The following is a 23,086-nucleotide window of genomic DNA, read 5'->3' on the forward strand; positions in this document are numbered from 1 at the left end:
TGTTCATTGATTGTTTCTTGCATGTGCCCTGCAGAGATCAAACCTGAAACCTTGGCGTATCGGGACAATGCTGTAACCAACTTAGCTACCCGGCCAGGGCAAAATTTAATGTTTAAAACTGAAAATAAAGCACAAATAAGAAATTAATAATTATCCATCTTCTCACTACCCAGAATTAAATTTTGACATTTTGTGTCTGTTTTTTCAAAAGCTTAACAACTATTATTTTTGTTAAATAATTTGTTAACTATAAGTAACTGAAACAATGCAGAAATTTAAACAATGCATAAAATTTAAGTGTCATCTGAAATTTCACCACCCAGACAATACTGTTAACATTAGAAAAAACAGTATTCCAAATATCTTTCTATAGATATAGAACACAGAAAAATAAATTAAAAGTTATTTCAAAATAGAATCATGCTACTTTTAAAAGTATTAAATTTAATATATTTAATTTAATTTAATAATATGAATACAATGAAGGAATTGATGGACTTCAAATAAATTTTTCTATACCCGTAACAGAGATTTCTTCCTAAAAGACTGTTTCTAAGGTTATAAGATGATTATGAAAAATATTAAGAGGTTTGTTTTCTCACTACCTTTCTATTTTAAATTCTATTGACTTCCTGCTTTGCAAGATAAGGACATTGACATCCTCATACTTCCTCTCATTTTCTCACCACTTCACAATTTTTGGTACAGTATTAGTTTTACATTGTCCGGGTTGATAGCATTCACGTTCTACAGCATGACCATAATTCCCACTCTTAGAGTATTAGTTATTTATTTAAATGAATTGAATGTTCATAGATTCTCTGTTCCTGAGTTCTTTACTTGGTTCATTTCTTAATGAACTGAATGTTTGTTGATGACGTTGTTTTTGTTTTTTAAAGTATGGTTCTTTCAAGATTGGAAATGACTGCCTATCTTGCCTTTATACTTAGCCATGTAGGCCGGGAACAAACAATACCCTGCATCACACTGACTTTCCTGGAAAACTCTGTAGGTGTGATTTTCTGAGTGTTCAGAGAAGTCTGAGAGCAGCCTGATGTTTCCCCTTAGTAAATTTTTTTCTTTTTTTGGACTAGAGGCCTAAGTAATTTTTCCCTATTTTTTATTTTGAAAAAAAATTTTTTTTGGAAAATATTTTCAACCCATAGAAATGTTGCAAGAAAAGTACAATGAACAATAATATACCCTTCATCTAGAAGCAACAGGCATCATGATACTACATCTTTAAATACTTCACCATATAGGCCTAAAAGTGAGGATATTTTTCAACATACCCAGCACTGTAATTATCAGACTAAAAAAATGTAACTATAGCCCTGGCTGCTGTGGCTCAGGGGATGAGCAGCAGCCTGCTAACTAAAAGGTCACTGGTTCAATTCCCAGTCAGTGCACATGCTTGGGTTGCGGGCCAGGTCCCCAGTTGGGGGCCTATGAGAGTGTGAGAGAAACATCGATGTTTCTCTTCCTCTCTTTCTCCCTCCCTTCCCCTCTCTCTGAAAATAAATAACATCTTTTAAAAATAATTTTAAAATGTAACTACATATAACACTTTATAAAATATACAGTCCACATTGAATTTTCCCCAATGATCCCAATAATGTCATTTACATCTTTTTTTCCCATCCAGGATCCAATCCAGGATGCACATGGTCACATTTCCTTAACCTCCCCAGTATTTTTCTCTCTTGCATGGCATTGGTATTTCTAATAGTCCAGGCCATTTATTTACCAAAATGTCCCTCAATTTGGATTTACCAGATGGTTTTCTCATTACTAGATTCAAGTTAAATATTCTTGGCAGGAATACTGCATATGTGATATTCCTAAAGAAATAATTTCCTTGAATTTTAGTAGCTTAATTAAGATACATAGTGACATTAAGCATTGTATGACAAATTTTGGGGAATAAACTATCTTTTCATTTTCCAGTTCCTTCTGCAGTTCAGGGAAATTCTTTGCATTTTATCGTTAAATTTATATCCTGTTTCATTAGTTGGCTCTATTAGATCATCTGTGTCTGTCTTTCATATCTATTAACATCTCTCTTAGTGTGTTGTCATTGTTTGCTTGTTTTTTCTGCATACAATGTAATTATCTCAACCCTCTCTTCTACATCAAAGCAGGTTTTCAGGGATAGCTATTCAGTTCCTCACTGTTTCTAACCCACTAGGTTTTGGAACATGCTACTTCTTTTATTTCCTAAAATCTGCATCGCCCTTTTATCTCATTCTCATGTTTTATCATTTTGTCTCTCTGCTTTTTTTTTTAATTGGTTCGTGTCCTTAGTAAGTCATACCATAACATGATGCTTCAAGAGGAATTTCCTTCTGTTCAGTTGTTTTCCTCTTTTGCATGCTTTGTTCTGTTTTTTTCCCCTTGATGTAATATGCTTGCAGTTGCGATGCAGTTTCTTTTCCCTTTCCACATGCTTGAGCAGCTTTATGAATTTGTTCCTTTTGCTGTACTGTACATGGGTGACTTCTTCATGGCCCACAGTGAGAATCCCATTGGTTTCCCCTCCAAAGAGTTGAGTCCTTTATGTTTTGTTTACTTTTCTCTAGTCTAAGAGAATTGCATGAAGGGAGAAGTAGGTGGTAAAGGTTAATTTAAAACAATATAAAATCTTTGTTAAAATACCCGGGTTCTTTCTCTCTTTTCAGATTTTGTTAAATGCCCTACATCTAAAGTTCACTCCTCTCACTGGGATTCATTACTCCTGAAGGGAGTATGGGTTCCTTAATTCAGTACCTAGATCTTTCATCAGCTACCACCGTTAAAGTTTATTAAATTTTACTTCTTTCCTTGTTTGTTTACTCTTGGGTGTTTTTCTCTGATTTTACTTTTTGCTCATTTTGTCAGGTATTCAAGGATAATAATTTTTTAAGGAAGTTTCAATTGGCCATCTTAACCCAGAAGAGTATAATTATTGACCTATTTAGAATGTACTCCAACATGCCAAGTAGATTTTTTTCAACTTTACTGAGTCATATTTGACAAATAAAAATTATATATATTTGAAATAATTTCTGAGTCACTCCAAAACCATCCCAAAGAAGGAGAAATGTAACGGAAGAGAGGACAGGGTGGGAAAAGACAGAATAGTTCATTGATGAGGTTAAGTAAACATCGTACATAAATGTTACAAAAACATATGGCTGTGTGAATACATTGCTAGGGTCTCTATCAAGGCCTTGGAATAATCTCCATCATGGAAGGGACACTAAAGCTTAAGCTTCATTAGCTTCAAGGTATATCCACCTCTGATATGCCACTTCTCCCTGGCTTCTTTCCCTCTCTTAGTCTCAGAAATAGCAAGTTGCCCCCTTATATTCAAGCCCCTTTGGAATCTTACTTTTCTAACTTCAGCACTTTTCCACCATACAGTCAAAGCCATATAAAGAAGAAAAAAAATTGTATATATTTAAGGTGTGAAACTTCTTTTTTAAAAGATTTTATTTATTTATTTATTTGTTTGTTTGTTTGTTTATTTATTTATTTATTTATTTAGAGGAGAAGGGAGGGAGAAAGAAAGGAAGAGAAACATGGATCAGTTGCTTCTCACAGTCCACCCTCCCCCAATCAGGGACCTGGCCCACAACCTAGGCATGTGCCCTGACTGGGAATTGAACCAGCGATCTTTTGGTTTGCAGGACAACACCCAATCTGCCAAGCCACACCAGTCAGAGCTAAAACTTGATCTTTTGATATGTGTATACATTGTGAAATGATCACCAAAATCAAGCTAATTATTATGTCCATTAGCTCATATATTTACTTTTTTTCCTTCTTTCTTTCCTCGTATGTGTGTGGTGAAAATACACACAGTACAGTGTTATTAACTATAGTTACCATGATATATATTAGGTCTTGAAACTTTGTACCCTTCCCCCACACAGTTTTATTGAGATATAATTAACCTATAACATTCTATTGTTAGCTGAAGGTGCACAACATAACGACTTGATATATGAATTTATTGCAAAATTAGTACCAAAAGTTCAGTGAACATTCACCACCTCACATAGTTATGAGTTGTCTTATCATGAGAACTTTTAAGATCTATTCACTTAACAACTTTCAACTATACAATACAGGATTGTTAACCATAGTCACCATGCTGTACATTACATCCCTAGAACTTATTTCTCTTATACCAACCTGGAAGTTCGTACCTTTTGACCATTTTCACCTATTTTCCCTATTCCTTGACCCATGACTCTGGCAACCAGCAATCTGTAACCTGTTTCAATGAATTAGGGATTAAACCCCTAGATTTCACATATAAGTGAGATCATATAATATTTGTCTTTGACATAATTCACTGAGCATAATGCCCTTCAGGTCCATCCACGTTGTTGCAAATGACAGGATTTTTTTTCTTTCTCATTGCTGAATAATATTCCATTACACATCACATTTTCTTTACCCATTCATCAGCCATCTGTGGATACTCAGGTTGTTTCCATGTCTTGGCTATTATAAATAATGCTACAATGAACATGAGGGTGCGGATATCACTTCAAGATAGTGATTTCATTTCCTTCCAATATATACCCAAAAGAGGAATTGCTTGATCACATGGTAGTTCTATTTTAAATTTTTTGAGGAAAAGGCATACTATTTTCCACAGTGGCTCCACCAATTTACATCCTCAAGAAGTATTTTTTTTTTCTTTTTTTTACATCCTCACCAACGTTTGTTATCTCTTGTCTCTTTGATGACCAACCATTCTAAAAGGTGTGAAGTGATATCTCATTGTGCTTTTCATTTGCATTCCCTGATGATTAGTGATGTTGAGCATCTTTTCATGTACCTGTTGGGTATTTGTATGCCTTATTTGGGAAAACATCTTTTCAATTCCTCTGCCTATTTCTTAGTCAGATTATTTGTCATTTTGCTATTGAGTTGTATAAGTTCTTTATATTTTTTGGATAATAACCTCTTACTCGATTTACAATTTACAAACCATTCTGTAGTGTTCTTTTAGTTTTGTTGGTTTCCTTTGCTGTGCAGAAGCTTTTCTGTTTGAAGTAGTTCCACTGTTTATTTTTGCTTTTGTTGCCTTTGTTTTTGGTGTCAGAAACTTTGTACCGTTTGACCAATATCTCCCCGTTTCCCCCTCCCTTCAGCTAAATAGATCTTTTAATGGAAATACGTTGTTTTTCATGTTTCCGAATTCTATTCATTGAATAATTCATCCTTCCCCACAGATTTTAAGTGCCATTTTTATAGGAAATGTTTACCATATGGTTCTGTACTTTCTATGTTTCTTTACTATTGTTAATAACTGTAATTTAAGAAAAGATTTTCATATTCACAAGTCTGTACTTTCCTTCATCATTTTCTTTACTATTTTTCTGGATATATTTCAAAATCCTTTACACCAGAGGTCCCCAACCTCCCTCCTCCCTGCCTGTGGATGCTCTTGCGTTACCACCTGAGCTCCACCTCCTGTCTTCCCCTCCTCTCCCGCCTGGAAACCTGTCCCTGGTGGCCAAAAAGGTTGGGGACTGCTGCTTTACACAAGGTATCCAGGGTCTGTGGCACTTTGACTGGAGTTGCATTAAAATGGTACATTTTTTAGATGGAATTATCTTAATATAATATTAAGATTTCTACCCAGAAACAGGGTATGGCTCACCATTTATTCAAATCTTCTTCATGGCCTGCAGCAAAGTTGTTTTCTTTCATATAAATCCTACATGTATTTTGCAAATTTTTGTCCCTTTTGTGAATAAAACCTTTTTTCATGGTATTTTGTAGCTGATTATTGCCAATAAACAAGAAAAATCCGTAGCTTGTTTTTGCATTTAATATGAAATGCTTCACAAAGTGTGTCATTGCACAGGACCATGCTCATCATTATCATTGCTATTCTTGTGTATGTACTGGCAATAAAGGCAAAGCAATAGCCTTTTTCTTTTCCAACATTTTATTTCAAAATTTTTCAAACATAAAACAAAGTTAAAAGAATTTTACAATATTGACCTGTACACATACTGCCCAGATTCTACCACTAACATTTTATTATATGTCTTTTAACTATCTCCCTTCCCATGGTTTACCCTTCACTAATATATTCATGTATTCTCCCCCTTGTTGAAATACCTATCTATGTAATCCATGAAAACCTTCAATATTTTCCTCTAGGATAGAGATCAAATTCTTTATTTTCTTTAAATTTTTTTATTGATTGATTTTTTTTTTTTAATTGGGAATTTTGTGGAGAACTTTCCTCCATGTAATCCCCTTGATTCATTTTTTTTTTTTAATCCTTACCTGAGGACATGTTCATTGATTTTAGAGAGGGGAAAGGGAGGGAGAGGGGGGCAGGGAGAGAAACATCGGTCGCTTCCCACACACCCACAAGTGGGAACCAAACCCACAACCCAGGCATATGCCCTGACCAGGAATCAAACCTGTGACCTTTTAGTTCAAAGGCCAATGCTCCAACCAACTGATCCACACTGGCCAGGGCTATTTATTAATTTTTTTAGAAAGAGGAAAGGGGTGAGAGAGAGAAAGAAACATCGATTTGTTGCTCCACCCATCCATGCGCACACTGGCTGACTCCTGCATGCTCCCTGACCAGGGGTAGGGGTCCAACCAGCAACCTTAGTATATCAGATGACACTCCAACCAACTGCGCTACCTGGCCAGGGGAAGGCCAAATCCTTTGTATAACATACAGGGCCCTTCACAAGCTGACCCCAATCCACTTTTTCAGTATCATTTTCCACTGTACTGTTTCTTTGCACATAAAGTATTATGTACCTAAACAGCTCTTACCCTGCTCGATGAAATCTTACTTCCATCCTCAACTCAAATATCACTTCCATCACCAAGCCTTGCCTGCATTCCCCTGGCTCCCATAAAGCTCCTATAAAGCTTTGCTCAGGCATAATAATAATATATTGTAAATACTTTTTATATCTGTCTTCCCCCCTAGACCACAATATCATCAAAAGCAAAAAAGCCTGCTTTATTCCCCTCCGTATCCTGCTGCCAAGCAGAGTGCCTGACCCACTGTGAGGCTCCATAGACCTTGGGCACAGGAGATAAGACTAGAACATGACAGAAATACACAGAACCCTCAGCTCCCTGGAAGACCACCTTGGAGTCTGGGAAAGTGGAGTACCCACCTGTACAGGCATGCCCAAATCTAGCTTCAGCCCCACACAGGGGTCGATGAAGATGGTGAGGACAGGCTCTGCTGGGTCCTGGGCAAAGTGCTCTAGAATGGCATCATGCTCCTGTGTCCATTTGGCATCTGCCAATCCTGTCAGTGCAGCTCGGGACAGGAAAAGGGGCTTCTGCAGGAGAACAGAACGCCAAAAAAGGTACAGCTGTTAGCATGAGTCATTTCTGCCATCCACAGTCACAAGCAAATACATAGATGAAAGAAGTCAGACAAGTCCAGAATGGTGAAGGGAAAGCTGAGGATTGAAGAAACAAGACAATAACATTCTCTTGCCTCTGTGAGTCAAAATAGAACGGGTTGCAGAGGAAAACCAAGGATTTTCCCTAGTTTCCTTTCAAGAAAGATTATCCTTCCTTGGGATATTTTCTTCCCAAGATATTTCATTTATGCCTGTGGTGGTAAAAGTGCATTGTCAAGCAACCCTCAATGAACCACTCAAATCAAGAGATTAGAAGAAAATGACAAGTCTTTTTGATAAGAGTGCAAAGAGCAATTGATGCAGTACCCTCCTCAAGATACTGAAGTAAGTATGAAATACTGGGTAAAAGTCAATTGGCATAGCAGTGAGGAAGAAGTGAAGGGAAAAGAAAGCACCAAAGCCCTAGCTGGGGTGGCTCAATGGGTTGAGCACTGGTCTACGAAACAAAAGGTTCCCGGTTTAATTCCCAGTCAGGGCACATGCCTGGGTTGTAGGCTAGGTCCCCAGCTGAGGGCATGCAAGAGGCAACTAACTGATGGATGTTGCTCTCACACATCAGTGTTTCTCTCTCTCTTTCTCCCTCCCTTCTGCTCTCTCTAAAAAAATTAAATCTTTAAAAAAAAAGGAAAGCACCAAAGAACAAATCAATTAGATGGAAAATAAATTGTAACTGATGGCTAAGAAAAATTAACCTGTAGAACTCTACTATATAAACTAAAGAAACTAAAAGATATAAAGATATATCTCAGTGAACTTGAGAAGCCACTCTGTCCTTCTCGCAGTAAGAAGAAATCTCTTTTATTTAAAGTTTCTGGGTCAAGCCCTGGCTGGTGTGGCTCAGTTGGTTGGAGCATCATCCCATACACCAAAAGGTTGCAGGTTCAATCCCTGGTCAGGGCATATATGAGAGGCAACCAATCAATGTTTCTCTCTCACATCAATGTTCTCTCTCTCCCCTTTCCTCTCTCTCTAAAAAAATCAATAAACATATTATTTTAATTTTTGAATTAAAAAAATAAAGATTCCAGGTCAAGAAAACTTAGACTATGATCTAAAATCGTTCCTATATTAAAACATAGATGAATCAATGAGAAAAACACTAAGACCCTGATAAATAAATAGACAAAAGGACATAAACTGACATGTTACATCATAAAAAAGAAAAAAGGAAAATATGAAAAAATGTTTGCTTTCAGTTAAAATCAAAGAGATATAAATAAAAATACCAAAGATATATAATTTATTGCCTATAACTTTTTTTAAATCCTTGCTATATTGATAATACCCAGGCTTGGAAAGGGTTTGTTGCTAGTGTGAGGACAAAAGGTACAATTTGTAAAAAAACAAAAAAACACAATTTGTTTGGAAAACAGCTTGGCATTATGTATTAAAATCATTAGAAATGTTCTTTACTCCTTGATTCAGTAACGCCATAAACAGGAACCCAAAGAAAATATTAATTGTTCCAAAATATGCTAGTTTTACTTACAATATTCATCACAGTATTTTTATGAGAGCAAAAACCAGAAATGGCAAAACATCCAAGATCATGATTTAACTATGGTACATATATCTAATCAAGCACTATACTGCCATTAAAAGTGGTGCTTACAAAAAAGTATATTATAATAACATGAAGAATAATAAAATGTTTTGTAAAAAGGTTTAATAAGAATTATAATACATGGTACAGTTAGGATTGCTTTGTTTTGTTTTTTTTAATTTGCAAACTTATACTCTGAAAAAAAAGACATGTACCAAAGACTTAACATTGAATGTATTTAGGTAGTAATGCTATGACTTTTTCCTTTCTCTGTTTAACTTTTCTGTCCCTTCCAATGTTTTCTTTAATGAGTAGTCATTACTCTCCTCTCACTTTAAGAAAAATTTCAAGATCACCACTCCATTCTTCTAACCCAAGTATCTATGGGTATGCTAGGCTCTGACGCAACTTGGGGATAAAGGTATAAGGGTCATTTAGCGCCAATTTCTAAAAGTGCTCAAAATGGCTTCTCTAATTCTTCTGCCAAAGGAGAAAACTGGAAGAAAGGAAGAGAATGTCTTAAAAAGCAGTGTCCAATTAGGACAATATCTGCACAGCTTGAACATGTTCAGATGTTCACCCATACAATTGATAAAGCTTGTCGACATTTTCCCCAAGGTGGGCAGACAGGAAGGGAGAGCTAAGAGACCTGTTCCTCACTTAAAACACTCTTCTTCTGAGGGGGTTGGGGCATGGATAACTTTGCCCTTTACTTAGTGAACCAGATTGGTGGTGAGTAAGCTACCAGTAAATAGAAGGAAGTGACAAATTGAGGAGATTCTTTACAGATTACACTACAACGACTCTTTTGATTTACCATTTATTGTAGAGGAATATTTGTCTCAAGGAAAACCCAAACTTACCACATCCACCTCAGGCTCCTGTAAGTTTTCTTTTTGTACTTCAGATTCCCCTAATGCTGGCTCTGGGAAGAATAAAAATTCAAAAATGAAGACATTCATTAAAAAATAAAACATAGAGTCACCATATGACCCCACAATTCCACTTCTATGTATATATCCAACAGAATTGGAAGCAGGTACTCAGACAGACATGTGTATGCCAATGTTTATATCAGCACTGTTCACAGCAGCCAAAAGGTGGAAACAACCCAGGTGTCCATCAAGAGATGAATGGATAAACAAATTGTTTTGTGTACTTAACCACAAAAAGGAATGAAGGTCCGCTACAATGCTTGACCATGGATGACTCGAAAACACTAGGTTAAGTGAAAGAAGCCAGTCACAAAAGACCACATATCATATAAATCCAATTCCATATGAAATGTCCAGAATAAGCAAATCCATAGAGACAGAAAGCAATTCATGGTTACCAGGATCTGGGGGAAAGGGAAATAAGGAGTCCCTGCTAAAAGGCTAGGTTCTGATGCAACTTAGAAGTGAAGATATCAGGGTCATCTGGTATCAATTTCTCAAGCTTGAAGTGACTTATTGTGGAAAGGATGAAAATGCTCAAAAATTAGACAGTAATTATGGTTGACAATTTTGTGAATATACCAAAAATCATTGAACTGTTTTCTTTAAAGGGATGAACCTTACATAAGTGAATTATATCTCAGTTTTCTTTTAAAAAGTTACCTGGGGCTAGAGAGGTAGGGAAGGCAGGGGAGGAAGTGCAGTCAGTACTAAGGTTATTCTAGGCATTGAGCTGCTGGCCTTCCATTCTTCCCCCAGTCCTCTTCCCATATGAGGAAGTTGGGGCCCACAGAAATCGACCCCTCTCCAAACAACCAGGCTGCTGGGGACTCATTTCTGCCACACTCACTCCGGAACCCCCTGAACACCCAGGAGGGTGTTTCTCACCTGATCTCTCCTGACCCTGAGCTGTTGCTCACACAGGAGACTGGGATAAAATGGGTGGATTTCTCATTTCCCATGAGCTGAAAGGGGGAAGGAATAATGAGATGGAACCCAAAGACTTGGGGGAACAGAACACTCCAACTTCCAGAAAGAAAAACTAGGAGGGGAGTGAGGCACAGAGCCCAAGAACGAAAATAATAAAACAGGTGGAGTAGATAATTCCAGGAGCTTTGTGGTAAATGGGACAGTTAACCAAGAAATCCAACGCCCTTTGAGAAAACTAAGGGCATTGAAGATTTCAGACAAGAACTAGGCCAAGGGAGGGAAACTGAGACACTCTTAAGAGTAAACTGGTTTTGTCTTTAGACTTTGTATTATAAAGTCTGAATCATGCAATACAATACCAATATATAATGTTTGCAGGTACATGCAGTAAAAAATTATTTAAAACAAGCTTGAGCCCTGGCTGGTGGGGCCCAGTGGACTGAGCACTGGCCTGCAGGCCAAAGGGTCACTAGTTCAATTCCTGCTCAGGGCACATGCCTGGGTTGCAGGCCAGGTCCTGGTTGGGGGCAAGAGGAAACTAGTCGATGTTATCTCTCACACATCAATGTTTCTCTTCCGTTCTTTCTCCCTCCCTTCCCATCTCTCTAAAAATAAAATTTTAAAAATCTTTAAAAAGAGTGTGGTGGTATAAAAAAATAATAATAAAATAAAAATAAAAAATCTTTAAAAAGAAAAAAACTTGAGAGTGATAAACACCAACTCAGCATAGCGGTGACATCTGGAGAAACAGAGGAGGGCTTTGGGGGTGGGGGCAAACAGAGGGCTTTCTTTGTGGCTACCACTGTTTATTCTTACATTGGGTGATGGGTACATGGGTGCTCATTATATTATTCGCTATACTTTTTCTGAGTCGCCTGAAACATGGGTCAACTATCCCTTATCCAAAACCCTTGAGGGAATTCCGGCCAAGATGGAGGCATAAACAGACATGCTGCATCTCCCTCCACAACTAAGAAGGAATACAGCTACCTCAAAACTAGAGACAACCAGAAGTTCCAGAAAATAAAGCTGCATGGAAGTCCAACAAACAAAGATATAAAGAAGAATACTCATCCAGACAGCTAGGAGGGGCAGAGCCGGGGCAGAGAGGACATGGTGTGGTGGTGGCGGCGGCGGCGGCAGCAGACCAGCGGAAAGCACAGTCACACATTTTTAAAAGTTGAGAGGGACACATGGGGAAGACTCCCAGCACCAGACCAGAGCGCACAGCTCACGGTCCCAGCACCGGGGACAATAAAGCCTCATTGCTTCTGACTGTGCAAACCAGTTGGGGGTTGGGGTGGAGGCAAAAACTGCTGGTCTCTCAGCAGAGTCCGCTTGTTTAAAGGGCCCGCACAGTGCTAGGACTCCGCAGACCCACCCACTCTGGGAACGATGCCCAGGGCAACAACTAGAGAGGCACCAGTCCCATACGGAAGTGGGAGAGGTGCCTGGAAAAGGGGCAAATGCTGAGCAAGCAGCATTGTTCCCTCTCAGACCCCTCCCAACACACAAAGTGACACAACAAGGTGAAACAGGTCGCCCTGTACTGATGAATATCTAAGGCTCCTCCCCTTACAATGTAACAGGAACCTGGCAAGATGAGGAGACAGAGAAGTATGGCCCAAAAGGGGGAACGGATCAAGGTTGCAGTGGGAGAACTAAGTGACGAGGAGATAGCCAACCTAACAGATGAGGAGATGGCCAACCTAACAAATGAGGAGACAGCCAACCTAAAAGACACAGGGTTCAAAACACTGATGATAAAGATGATCACAGACTTGACAGATATGCTTAAGTATGGCAAATGCAGAAGGGAAGAAGTGAAGGCTATGCTAAATGAAATGAAGGAAAATCCACACAAAACCAATGGTGAAGAGAGGGAAACCAGAGTTCAAATCAATGATTTGGAATATAAGGAAGAAAAAAACAGTGAACCAGTACAAAATGAGGAAACAATAATTGAAAAAAATGAGGAGAGACTTAGGAACCTCTGGAACAACATTTTTTAAAATATTTTATTTATTTGTTTGTTGTTTTGTTTATTTATTTATTTTTAGAGAGAGGGGAAAGGAGAAAGGAGGGAGAGAAACATCACTATGTGGTTGCCTCTCACTTGCGCCCCCAACTGGGGACCTGACGTGCAACCGAGTCATGTGCCTTGACTGGGAATTGAACCAGCGACACTTGGCTCCCAGGCCGACGCTCAATCCACTGAGCCGCAGCAGCCAGGGCTGTGGAACAACTTTAAATGTGCCAACATCTGAATCATAAAGGTGCCAGAAGGAGAAGAGGAAGAGCAAGAAATCGAAAGCTTATGTGAAAAAATAGTGAAGAAAAACTTCCCAAATTTGGCAAAGGAAATAGACATACAAGTCCAGGAAGCACAGAGAGTCCCAAAGAAGCTAGACCCAGAGAGGACCACACCAAGACACATCATAATTAAAATGCCAAAGATTCAAGATAAAGAGAGAATCTTAAAAGCAGCAAGAAAAAAGCAGAGTTACCTACAAAGGGGTGCCTATAAATCTCTCAGCTGATTTCTCAAAAGAAACTTTGCAGGCAAGAACGGACTGGCAAGAAGTATTCAATGTGATGAAAAGCAAGGACCTATAACCAAGATTACTCTATCCAGCAAAGCTATCATTTAGAATGGAAGGGCTTCCTAGACAAGGTGAAGCTAAGGGAGTTCATCATCACTAAGCCATTATTATATGAAATGTCAAAGGGACTTACTTAATAAAAAGAAGATCGAAACTATGAACACTAAAATGACAACAAACTCACAACTATCAACAACTGAATCTAAAAAGTAGAAACAAAATCCAACTAAGCAAACCAGAATAGGAACAGAATTATAGGTGTGGGGATCATTTGGAGTGTTATCAGCTGGGAGGAGGGAGGGAGAGAAATGGAGAAATGGTGCAGTGACTAAGAAGCATAACCAGTTGGTACAAAATAGACAGGGGGATGTTAAGAATAGTGTAGGAAAGGGTGAAGCCGAAGAATTTATATGCACGACCCATGGACATGAACTAAGGGGGGTGGGATTGCTGGAGGGAAGGGGGTACTGGGCAGAGGGGAGCAAAGGGGGAAAAAATTGGAACTACTGTAACAACATAATCAATAAAATATACTTTTAAAAAAAAAGAAAAAAACCTTGAGATCAAGTATAGTTCAGAATTTAGAACCGTAATATAGTATGGTAATAGCCCCCACCCCACAGAGCACTGCATAACCAAACTTTTTTTAAATTCCTCACGTGAGGATATATTTATTAATTTTAGAGAGAGAAGGGAGTGAAAGAAACATCAATGTGAGAGAGAAACATCAAATGGTTGCCTCCCATACACACCCTGACTGGGAGTCAAACCCATAACCCTTTGGTGCATGGGACAACACTTCAACCAACCAAGCCACCTGGCCAGGGTAAACTTTTAATATTAGTAGTATTTCTTCAGTAATGCATATGAAAAATTATACCAAGTGGCTTAAATAAACTATAAATACCTTCATATCAGTTTAGGTTATATTTTACTACCAAATAAGTTTGGATGCCAAACTTTGGGAAAAAAAACTTTTAGTTCTTAGGGCTTTTTAAAATTACAGATATGGGATTAGGAACCGGTACTACTTCTTGTTTTCTTAATGAGGAGCACTTACGAAGCAAAGGATGTCAATACAGACCTCCAGAGGGTGTTTGCCCACCATCCTTTTCCAAGAAGTATTTTCAACCCTGCCTTAGCCTGTCCAGCAAAATACCACACAGACTAGGTGGTTTATAAACAGCAGAAATTTCTTTCTCACAGTTGTGGAGGCTCTGGAAGTCCTAGATTAGGGCACCAGCAGCATCGAGTAAGGGCCCTCTTCCCAGTCACAGAGTTCTCATTGTATCCTCACACAGTGGAAGGGGTCGAAGGATCTCTCTGGAGCCAATTTTATAAGGCTCTAATCTCATTCATAAGAGCTCCGCCCTGGTTATTTAGGCACCTCCCAAAGGCCCACCTACTAGGACCACCCCATTGGCCATTAGGGTTTCTGCATACGAGTTTTGAAGGAACACAGGCATTCAGACCATAACAGACCCCTCTTTCTCTAGTGGCACAGGTCTTAATCCCTAACTAGCTCCAAAGATTATGAGGATTAATGTTCGTTTCAGGACTGCCTCGGAGGCCCAAGTCTTCTCTGGATCTCTATGAGGGTCATAAATCAGCTGGAAAGCTTCACATCAAACACTAAAAACACTTAGAGCCAAGCTAGTCAGACATCGTTGGTGTTTGGTGGTCAGTGCTTTCATTTTAAAGCTCCTTCTCTTTCCACCCCAGAGGATTCTCCAAATTGAACCTAACTGCTTTCTTTCCTCCTTCAGCCTACTCCCAGCTTCCGGAGCCAATCCAATTTTAAACTGCTTTCAAGAGACCTCAGGAGAAAAAAATTGTGCACATTTCTCACGTCTGGATCTTAGAGCAAGGCCCTATGTACCCTGGACTTTTCTCCCATGCACATGCTTAATATCTCAACCTTTAATATGAAAAGGGAATGCTATTTCTCCCCATCTTGACAGGCTGTTAGCAATGATAAGAAGCCCCAGGTCATCCTGACTGGTATGGATCAATGGATTGGGCATTGTCTCCAATCAGAAAGGTCACCAGTTTGGTTCCCAAGCAGGACACATGCCAGGGTTGTGGGCCAGGTCCCTGGTTTGGGGTGTACGGTTGGGGGAGGTAGGATGTGAGAGGCAACCGATCAATATTTCTCTAGCACACCAATGTTTCTCTCCCTCTCTTTCTCCCTCCCTTCCCCTCTAATAACGAGAGAGAGAGAGAGAGAGAGAGAGAGAGAGAGAGAGAGAGAGAGAGAGAGAGAGAGAAAAGAAGAAGAAGAAGAAGAAGAAGAAGAAGAAGAAGAAGAAGAAGAAGAAGAAGAAGAAGAAGAAGAAGAAGAAGAAGAAGGAAGGAAGGAAGGAAGGAAGGAAGGAAGGAAGGAAGGAAGGAAGGAAGGAGAGAAGGAAGGAGAGAAAGAAAGAAAGAAAGAAAGAAAGAGAAAGAAAGAAAGAAAGAAAGAGAAAGAAAGAAAGAAAGAAAGAAAGAAAGAAAGAAAGAAAGAAAGAAAGAAAGAAAGAAAGAAAGAAAGAGAGAAAGAAAGAAAGAAAGGAAAAGAGAAAGAGAGAAAAAGGGAGGGAAGAAAGGAAAAAAGGAGAAAAGGAAGAAAGAATCCCCAGATAAAAGAGGAGGACTATACTTAGCTTCCAGTCATACCTACACTGACTGGTGCTCTAAGGGACAGACCAGTGACAGCAACAACTACCAAAAACCTTCCAACCCTACTGGTCCCAGCTCATCTACAGGGAAGAAATCCTTCAGATCAGAGCCACAAGAGACAGCCTCTTCAAACTATTTTCTCTCTCAGTCTAGACCTCAGGCTTCTTTTCCTGTGGCCCTGAACCTGAACCCCCTTAGTCTACCAAGGCCCTGCCAAATGAGGGTAAAGATAAAAGAGCCTCAAACAGATGGGAGAAAGCATCAGTGAGGCTTAGGATGCAAAGGGTGGCAGAGCAGACTGAGTCTCCATGGCAATGGACTTAATGGAAGAAGAACATTATTTGTTTTGCCACCCAGGGTGAAAATGGAGGAAGGGAAGAGATCAAACCCTCTCCAGTGGAGCAGGAGCAACTGTGGACACTTGATTAAGGAGGAAGAGGCTAAAATAAAGGATTGGCTGGTGAGCTCTTGGTACACTGGGGGAAATTGTTAAGACAGAAAGAACAGCATAAGGCTCTCCAGAAAGAAAACACAAAGAAAGGGACCCAACAGCAGGCCTGAGATTCCAGTGCACTCCCTGCTTCTTACTCCAAAGCAACAGAACCTGCTCCCCACCCCTAAGACCCTCCTGAAACATAAGCATTCTCCCTCTGAGCCCCTGGAAGCATGTACCCACCAGGCTCCTCCTTGAGAGGCTCTGGCTCCAGCCCAGGCTCGCTGGCAGGCAGGGTGGCCTCCCCAGCCTGTGTGGCCAGAGCATCCGGAGCAGCTTGCTTGCGGGTGCTCCCCCAGCTGCCCACTCTCCGCTTCTTCTCAGCTTTGCTGGACATTACGTAGCCAAAACCTGCAGATACACAGGAAGCTGGGAGTCCACAACCAAATCCACCCCAACCCAGGCCCCTGAGACTCAAAGTCCCTTTTGAATTCATAAATTAACTGAGACTCCCAGATAAAATTTTATCTGGGGGTATCCACGCCCTGCTCCATTAACCCCAGGGGCTTGCAGTCCTCACTCCTTTCCCTAGGATATCCCACTTTCTTCAGAGCATTGGGTTAAAAATCAGTCATCCATCAAGGCATTAGGAATATGAAAGTTAAAAATGGTGGCCCAACAGACAGCCCATCAGTGAGAGTTTAGGAACCCCTATCTCTGCCCAGCGGTATTAGAATGTAAGATAATCAGGAAAACATATATGAAGCTGAGGCGTGGTTGCACACACCCTCAACCACTCTACCCCTCAGAGACATGGTTGAGTAAGAGAAGGCCCAAGGAAGGGAAGACTGTCCTCAGGTTCCCTACCCTTCGTCACTGTGTCAATCAATGAAGCAAACAAATATGATTTTCCTACGTACCTCCTTTCCTCCCAAGTTACCCTTGGAAGAGGGGGAAATGAGGAAATGCTCCTCCAGCTCATACTAAAATCTGCAACTCCTTACACAAAGAAAAATCATATTTGCAACATGTCTTGTTAGCTTTTAATTCCTGAGGGGTAGGAACCCTGTTTTGTGTGTACTGAAAAGGTCTCAGCATAGTTGGCTGAGTAACTCTGTGCTGACTGATCATGAAAACCAAGAATATTTGACTCCAAATGCCCTGAGAACAGATTGAAAGAAGGAAGGATAAAAGTCACCCAACACTGAATTTCAAATTGTGTCAGGGGAGAAGCAGGGATTGAGGAAGGCCACAGCAGGGCCTCTCTCAGGAAACAGGATGGCCAGGAACAAGGGCATCTCTGGCAGGCCAAGGGCAGCGTCTGACTCGCTGGGCATTCCCATCCATTCAGCTATCTCCTGACATCCACCTGTGGCTTTCCTTCCTCACCCCCACAGGCTGCCACAGGCATAGATCATAGCTTCTGAGTTTCAGGCCTGAAGGATTTGTACTTTGCTGCAAGGATAAACGTTCTATTAGGCCAAAACAGCAGCCCAGCTTCCTCCACTGGCCTCCAGAGAAGCGTCAGGCTGTGCTCCCCGCCTCCAGCTGGAGCCTCGGGAGCATTGGGTTGGCAACCCCCTCCCCCGGGGCTCACCCCACGATCACATGGGATCACATGGCAGACCGCAGGAGGAGTTGTTCTACTGGCCTGGGACCCATTCTATTACTGAGAATTAAATTAAATACCGTGGGGAACTGGCCCTCTCAGACTATCAGTGGGCAAATCTCTCACAATAGCTTCCTCACACAACTGTCACAACTGTCCCTGCTTCTTCATCTCAACCCCAAATGCCCCTTCTCTCCCTTCCTCCCACAACTACCCTTTCCTCCCCTCACAACTGCCCAAGCAATTGCTCCTTCCCTCCCCCAACTGCCCCTTTGCTCTCCCGTATCCCACAACTGCCCCTTCTTCCCTCCCTACAACTGTCCGTCCTACTCTCACCACTGCCCCTCTCCCCGCAACTTCCCACTTGACTTCAGCATTCCTTTTCCCCTCCCCTCTGCCCCCGACACACACCTCACCACGCCGACCCTCTCCTAGGCCGACGAACGGGCCGCTCTAGCTAACAAGTTGCCCGGCTCGGCCCTCTCAGACCCGCGCCTCCACGCGTAGCCATAGAAACCATGGGCGGGGAGGGGCACGCTGCAGCCTCCCGAGGCAAGAGCGGGCCTCCTCAGCGCAGCCGCAGTGAAGCCCCGCTCCGCTGCCCCACTGGGCTCAGGACTCAGGGCAAGAGGTTTGGGGGCAAGGGAAGCCACTAAATCTGGCAAGCTAGAGGGTGCGTGGGGCCTGGTCTTAGGCCGGGGCTCAAAAGGGTGGGGCTGGAAATAATTAGCTACCCTCCCGCAGGACACTAAATAGGAACGGGGAACCCAAGCGCCCACTCCGCGCTCGGGTCCCAAGGGCTCCATCGCGAATGAATCCAGCAGATGGCGCCCGGGGACCCTCCCGGGAGAGTCATTGACTCTTTAGAAGGGTCTCCAGGATTTCGAGGCAGCCGTAGGTGCAGCTGGGTACAGGGGAAAAACCGGGGCTGGAGCACCCCTGCCCTCCCGCTCCTTCCCCTTCTTAGTTCGGACTGGGGTTTAGGATCGCCCGGCAGCATGGGGCAAAGAAAGGGAGGGAAGAACGGAACTGGAATTTTGGGATCTGAGGATTGGCTTTGGAAAGCGTCGCTCATTTGGGGGGTAACGGGAGGCGGGGACTCCTTGGGGACGGTGACCTGGCCAAGGAGCCGCTCGGCTTTCCATAAGAACAAAGGTTGAGCCCTGGGGAAGCGAGAGGAGAGAGATGTTAAGAGGAGGGGCAGTCCTCAACCGCTGCTAGGGGGCGCTGCGGGCCGGGGCTGCAGGAAAAGGCGCCTAGAAGACTAAGTTGTACCTGAGGCCGGAAGAAGCTTCAGGGAGACCTGGGAGATACCGGGAGGGAGCCACCCAGGGGGGTGGGAAGGCACCCTCCCTGCTTCCATCAATAGTGCCTAATTAAGACAAAGCCAGCAGCGAGCCCACTGATTGCATTTCCATGAGGAGCTAAATTGATGACATTTTCTTTGCTGGATGAGGAGAGGGGAGCTGAGGTGGGTGTTCCCTGGTGGGTGTTCAAACCTAACAGGTCTCATTATGCCGGTCTGGCACTGAGAGGAGTGGCAGTCTCTAATACTCCTAAAGAGCCAGTGGATTAACCCACACCCAGACCCAACCCTGACCTCACCATTCCACCTACCCTGTATTATTTCCAGAATTAACAGACCCTGCCCTTGGCACTCCCCCACCCCCACCATTATTTTTTTAAGACTTTTTATTGGTTTTTTATTGATTTTTAGAGAGAGGGGAAGGGAGGGAGAGAGGAAGAGAAACATCAATGCGTGGTTGCCTCTTCTGCGCCCCCAACTGGGGACCTGGCCTGCAACTCAGACATGTGCCCTGACTGGGAATTGAACCCACAACCCTTTGGTTCGCAGACCTGCACTCAATTCACGGAGCCACACCCAGCCAGGGCATCCCACCATTATTTTTAAGGTGGGTCTCTGGGCTGATTTGTCATCTACTGCCCAGCCCAAACTCCTGTTACTGACAGCAAGGATTAAAAGAGGGGTCCTGCCACACCCCAAAACCAGCTGCACAGCAAACAAGGTTAAGTGGGTGATCCTCTAATCAGATAGGCAGTGGGTGGCAGAAAGAGGTAACATAATTGGTCAGATCCCCCAGGGAGAAGTCCCAAAGGAGTGAAGATTTGAGGGAAGGCCTGGGGTGGGGTGTCTTATAGGCAGGGCTCACGGCTCCCTCCGAGTAAAGAGCGTTGTGTAGACTGTAGACTCCGTTTCTTTTCTGATTCCAACTTGGCTGTGCCTGGGGATCTCAGCCCCCTACATTATGCTAAATAGGTAATCAAACATCTCGCTTTGCTAATTACTGTTCAATCCGATTAAACGCTGCTGAAGCTCATCACCAGAGGTGGAGGTAGGGGGAAGGGATGAAGTGGGGCCAACCACAGCTGTGATGGGGGTCTCCCCAGGGCCTCTAGCGGACAGCTGAGAAACAGCCTGGGTAGCAAGACTCACTACTTCCCAAAGAAAAAGGGTAGAGTTGTACCAGCAAGACTCAGTCTTACTGCATCCTCCCCACCTCAGGCTTTCCCTCCTCCCAGAACCTTCATTACCCTCAGAACCCAGGCATCCGGCCATTCCCACAGCTCCCCACACACACCCCTGTCCCAGCTTTAATAAGTTCTGTTCTCTCACAGTCAATATTTGATTTCTCAGAGCCATCTCCACGGAGAGAGGGGAGCTCTTCCCTTGCTTCCCCCCTACCTTGGCTCTCTTTTGCCCACCCCAGTCTCTTTGTGCCCCCAATCTTCTCTGAACTAGCTGACTTAATGAAATGATATTAAAGTCTTAAGCAACTCCTAAAGAATGGTTGTTATGGTGAGGGGAGTGGGCAGGACGCCTGGGTCCCTGAGGGGAGCAAGGGCTAAGAAGGGGGAGAGTGAGCCCGAGGCTAAGGTCTGGAGGCCCCAGTCCCTAATGGGGAGCAACAGATTTGAGGTGAGCTGGGGGCCAGACTGCTGGATCTTGGTGGGAAGCTAGGAGTGAGAGCTGGGGGCAAGGAGAAGGTGGGAGGAGAGGACATTCAGAGGGTCGAGATCAAAGCCTGCTGTCCAGAGCATCTGTCAGGGATGGAGAGGCTAGCTGGGGGATGTGGCCTCTATGCCAACAGCCTCCCTGCTGACTGTGCCCTGGGACGGTCCCGTGAGAACCAGAGAAGATTCCTCTTCATCCCTGACTCATCCCTCTTCTCCCTTACCCACCCCCCAGCAGACCCCCACAGGTGATTTGTAGCTGATGCCCTCATGAGAGTAGGAGCCAGGAGAGCCGTTCCATGACAGGAAGAGCTGAGAGCTTCCAGGAGAAGAGAGGATAGAGGCCAGGAGATGGGAAGCCAAGCACCACCCCCACCTCCCCCCACCCATCCCATCTCACTCCCCTGGGGACCCTGGCCCAGCCCCAGTCCCCTTGGGGTGGTGGGAATGCAAGGACATTTGGCTGGGGCTGATTGATGAGGGAGGAGGCAGCCACTGGGCACTGAGGCTGCTGTTTGCTGAGCACACAGATTCCTCCCCACTCACCAGCTGCCGCCCCCTGAGGCTGCTCAATCTCGCCCCCACCACCACCATCCTCTGGGGTTGGAGGGAGCTGATGCCTGAGTTTCTGATGGCAGTTGGGGGAAGCAGAAGAACCAGGACACTGAATGCTTCAATTCCCTGTGGGAATTGGGGATACCTGGAACCTGGTCCCCACAGAACTCCCTTCAGGACTTCACCTTCCTGCTGCCTTCCAAACTTAACTTCTGCTGCCTAACTTTCACTCCCATTTGTACAGCATCCTTTTTCCTACCTCCACCCAATTCCCTGCGTCCATCCCAGCCAGCCCCCAACCTTCAAACCACCCTGCAAAATTTCCCCCAGCCTGCCTACAGATCTGGAAACTCTCCCTGGGATGGGGGTACCCCACGTTTGTGATTGCCCATGTAGTCCCTTAGGAAGCTTCATTTTTAATTCTCACTGAAATTCTAGTTTATGATGTCAATGATTCCCTATCGGAAATTCCCACTGCAACCCTTTGCTCTATTCTCCTTACAACCCCCAACATAATCCACATACAGAAACACACATACTTCCAACCTCATTTATACCCTGCTTCTGTTTGGGAGGATGGCAATTCTGCGCTTCTGTATGCAGCAAAGCCCCCAGGACAGCCTCAATCTGGTGGTGCTGGGGTTGGGGCAACTTCCACTTCTGTGGTCCCCAGCCCTCTCAGTTTCTATACTCCCCGCTGTGCCTGCCAGCTCTAATTCTGTACCAGCAGCCATACCACAACTCCCAAGAAGTTCAGATCACCATCGTTGCCCTCCCAGAGCTTAATATTTAGTTGGAGAAAATACAGCTTACATACACCCAAGAAACAAAGAGGGAAAAAAATAGAAGACTGAGTTAGATCAACTTCCTAAATGTGGGTTCTAGACCCTAAGTGACCTACAGGCAGGGGCTGGGAAAGGACAGGACACATCTGGAATGTACATGAAGTTGTGGTGTCATTCTAGCTATTTCCAAACACATGGAGATGTCACCTCTGTGCTTTGCACTTGCTGTTCCCTCTGTTAGGTATGCCCTTCCTCATACTGAATGGATTACTCCACATTATTCATGGTCCTCATTAAATGTCACCTCTTTGGAGACCTCCTGACCTCCTGATCTGAAGCAGCTCCTCATTACTCTCAATCCTCTTCATCCTGTTGCTACTGTTTTGTTTACATCGTTTATCACTACCAGAAATGGTATCATGTTGTTCCCCACCAAAGTGTGGACTTCACGTAAGCAGGGACTTTTCCTTATTCAGTACTTGGAACAAAGTAGACACTTTATATAATGTTGAATGAATGAATGAACAAATGAATGTCTTCCTGCCTTTCTATTCACTTTGTTTTGTTACTGTAGGAGTGTGTTTGCGTACTTATACTCAGAAAGTGAATAGGATGGTGTGGGTTGTTCTGTATGAGAATTACTA

At 42.9% G+C, this 23,086-nt stretch overlaps 1 protein-coding gene across 1 annotated transcript in view; it reads right to left on the reverse strand.

The window, feature by feature from the left end:
* The window catches only part of DNAH2 (dynein axonemal heavy chain 2), a 102,527-nt gene extending 83,926 nt beyond the window's left edge, over positions 1–18,601 (reverse strand). Inside the window, exons 1-4 of the mRNA XM_090291489.1 lie at positions 18,541–18,601; positions 16,764–16,931; positions 9,825–9,886; positions 7,161–7,331 (exon numbers count right to left, since the gene is read on the reverse strand). Coding sequence (XP_090147615.1) covers positions 7,161–7,331; positions 9,825–9,886; positions 16,764–16,917 — 387 coding nt within the window. The 5' untranslated portion in view covers positions 16,918–16,931; positions 18,541–18,601. The remainder of the gene's footprint in view (positions 1–7,160; positions 7,332–9,824; positions 9,887–16,763; positions 16,932–18,540) is intronic.
* Between the last annotated feature and the right edge of the window lie 4,485 nt (positions 18,602–23,086).

The sequence above is a fragment of the Furipterus horrens genome, unplaced genomic scaffold, assembly GCF_987537825.1.
Source record: "Furipterus horrens unplaced genomic scaffold, mFurHor1.1.pri manual_scaffold_11, whole genome shotgun sequence".
Lineage (NCBI taxonomy): Eukaryota > Metazoa > Chordata > Mammalia > Chiroptera > Furipteridae > Furipterus > Furipterus horrens.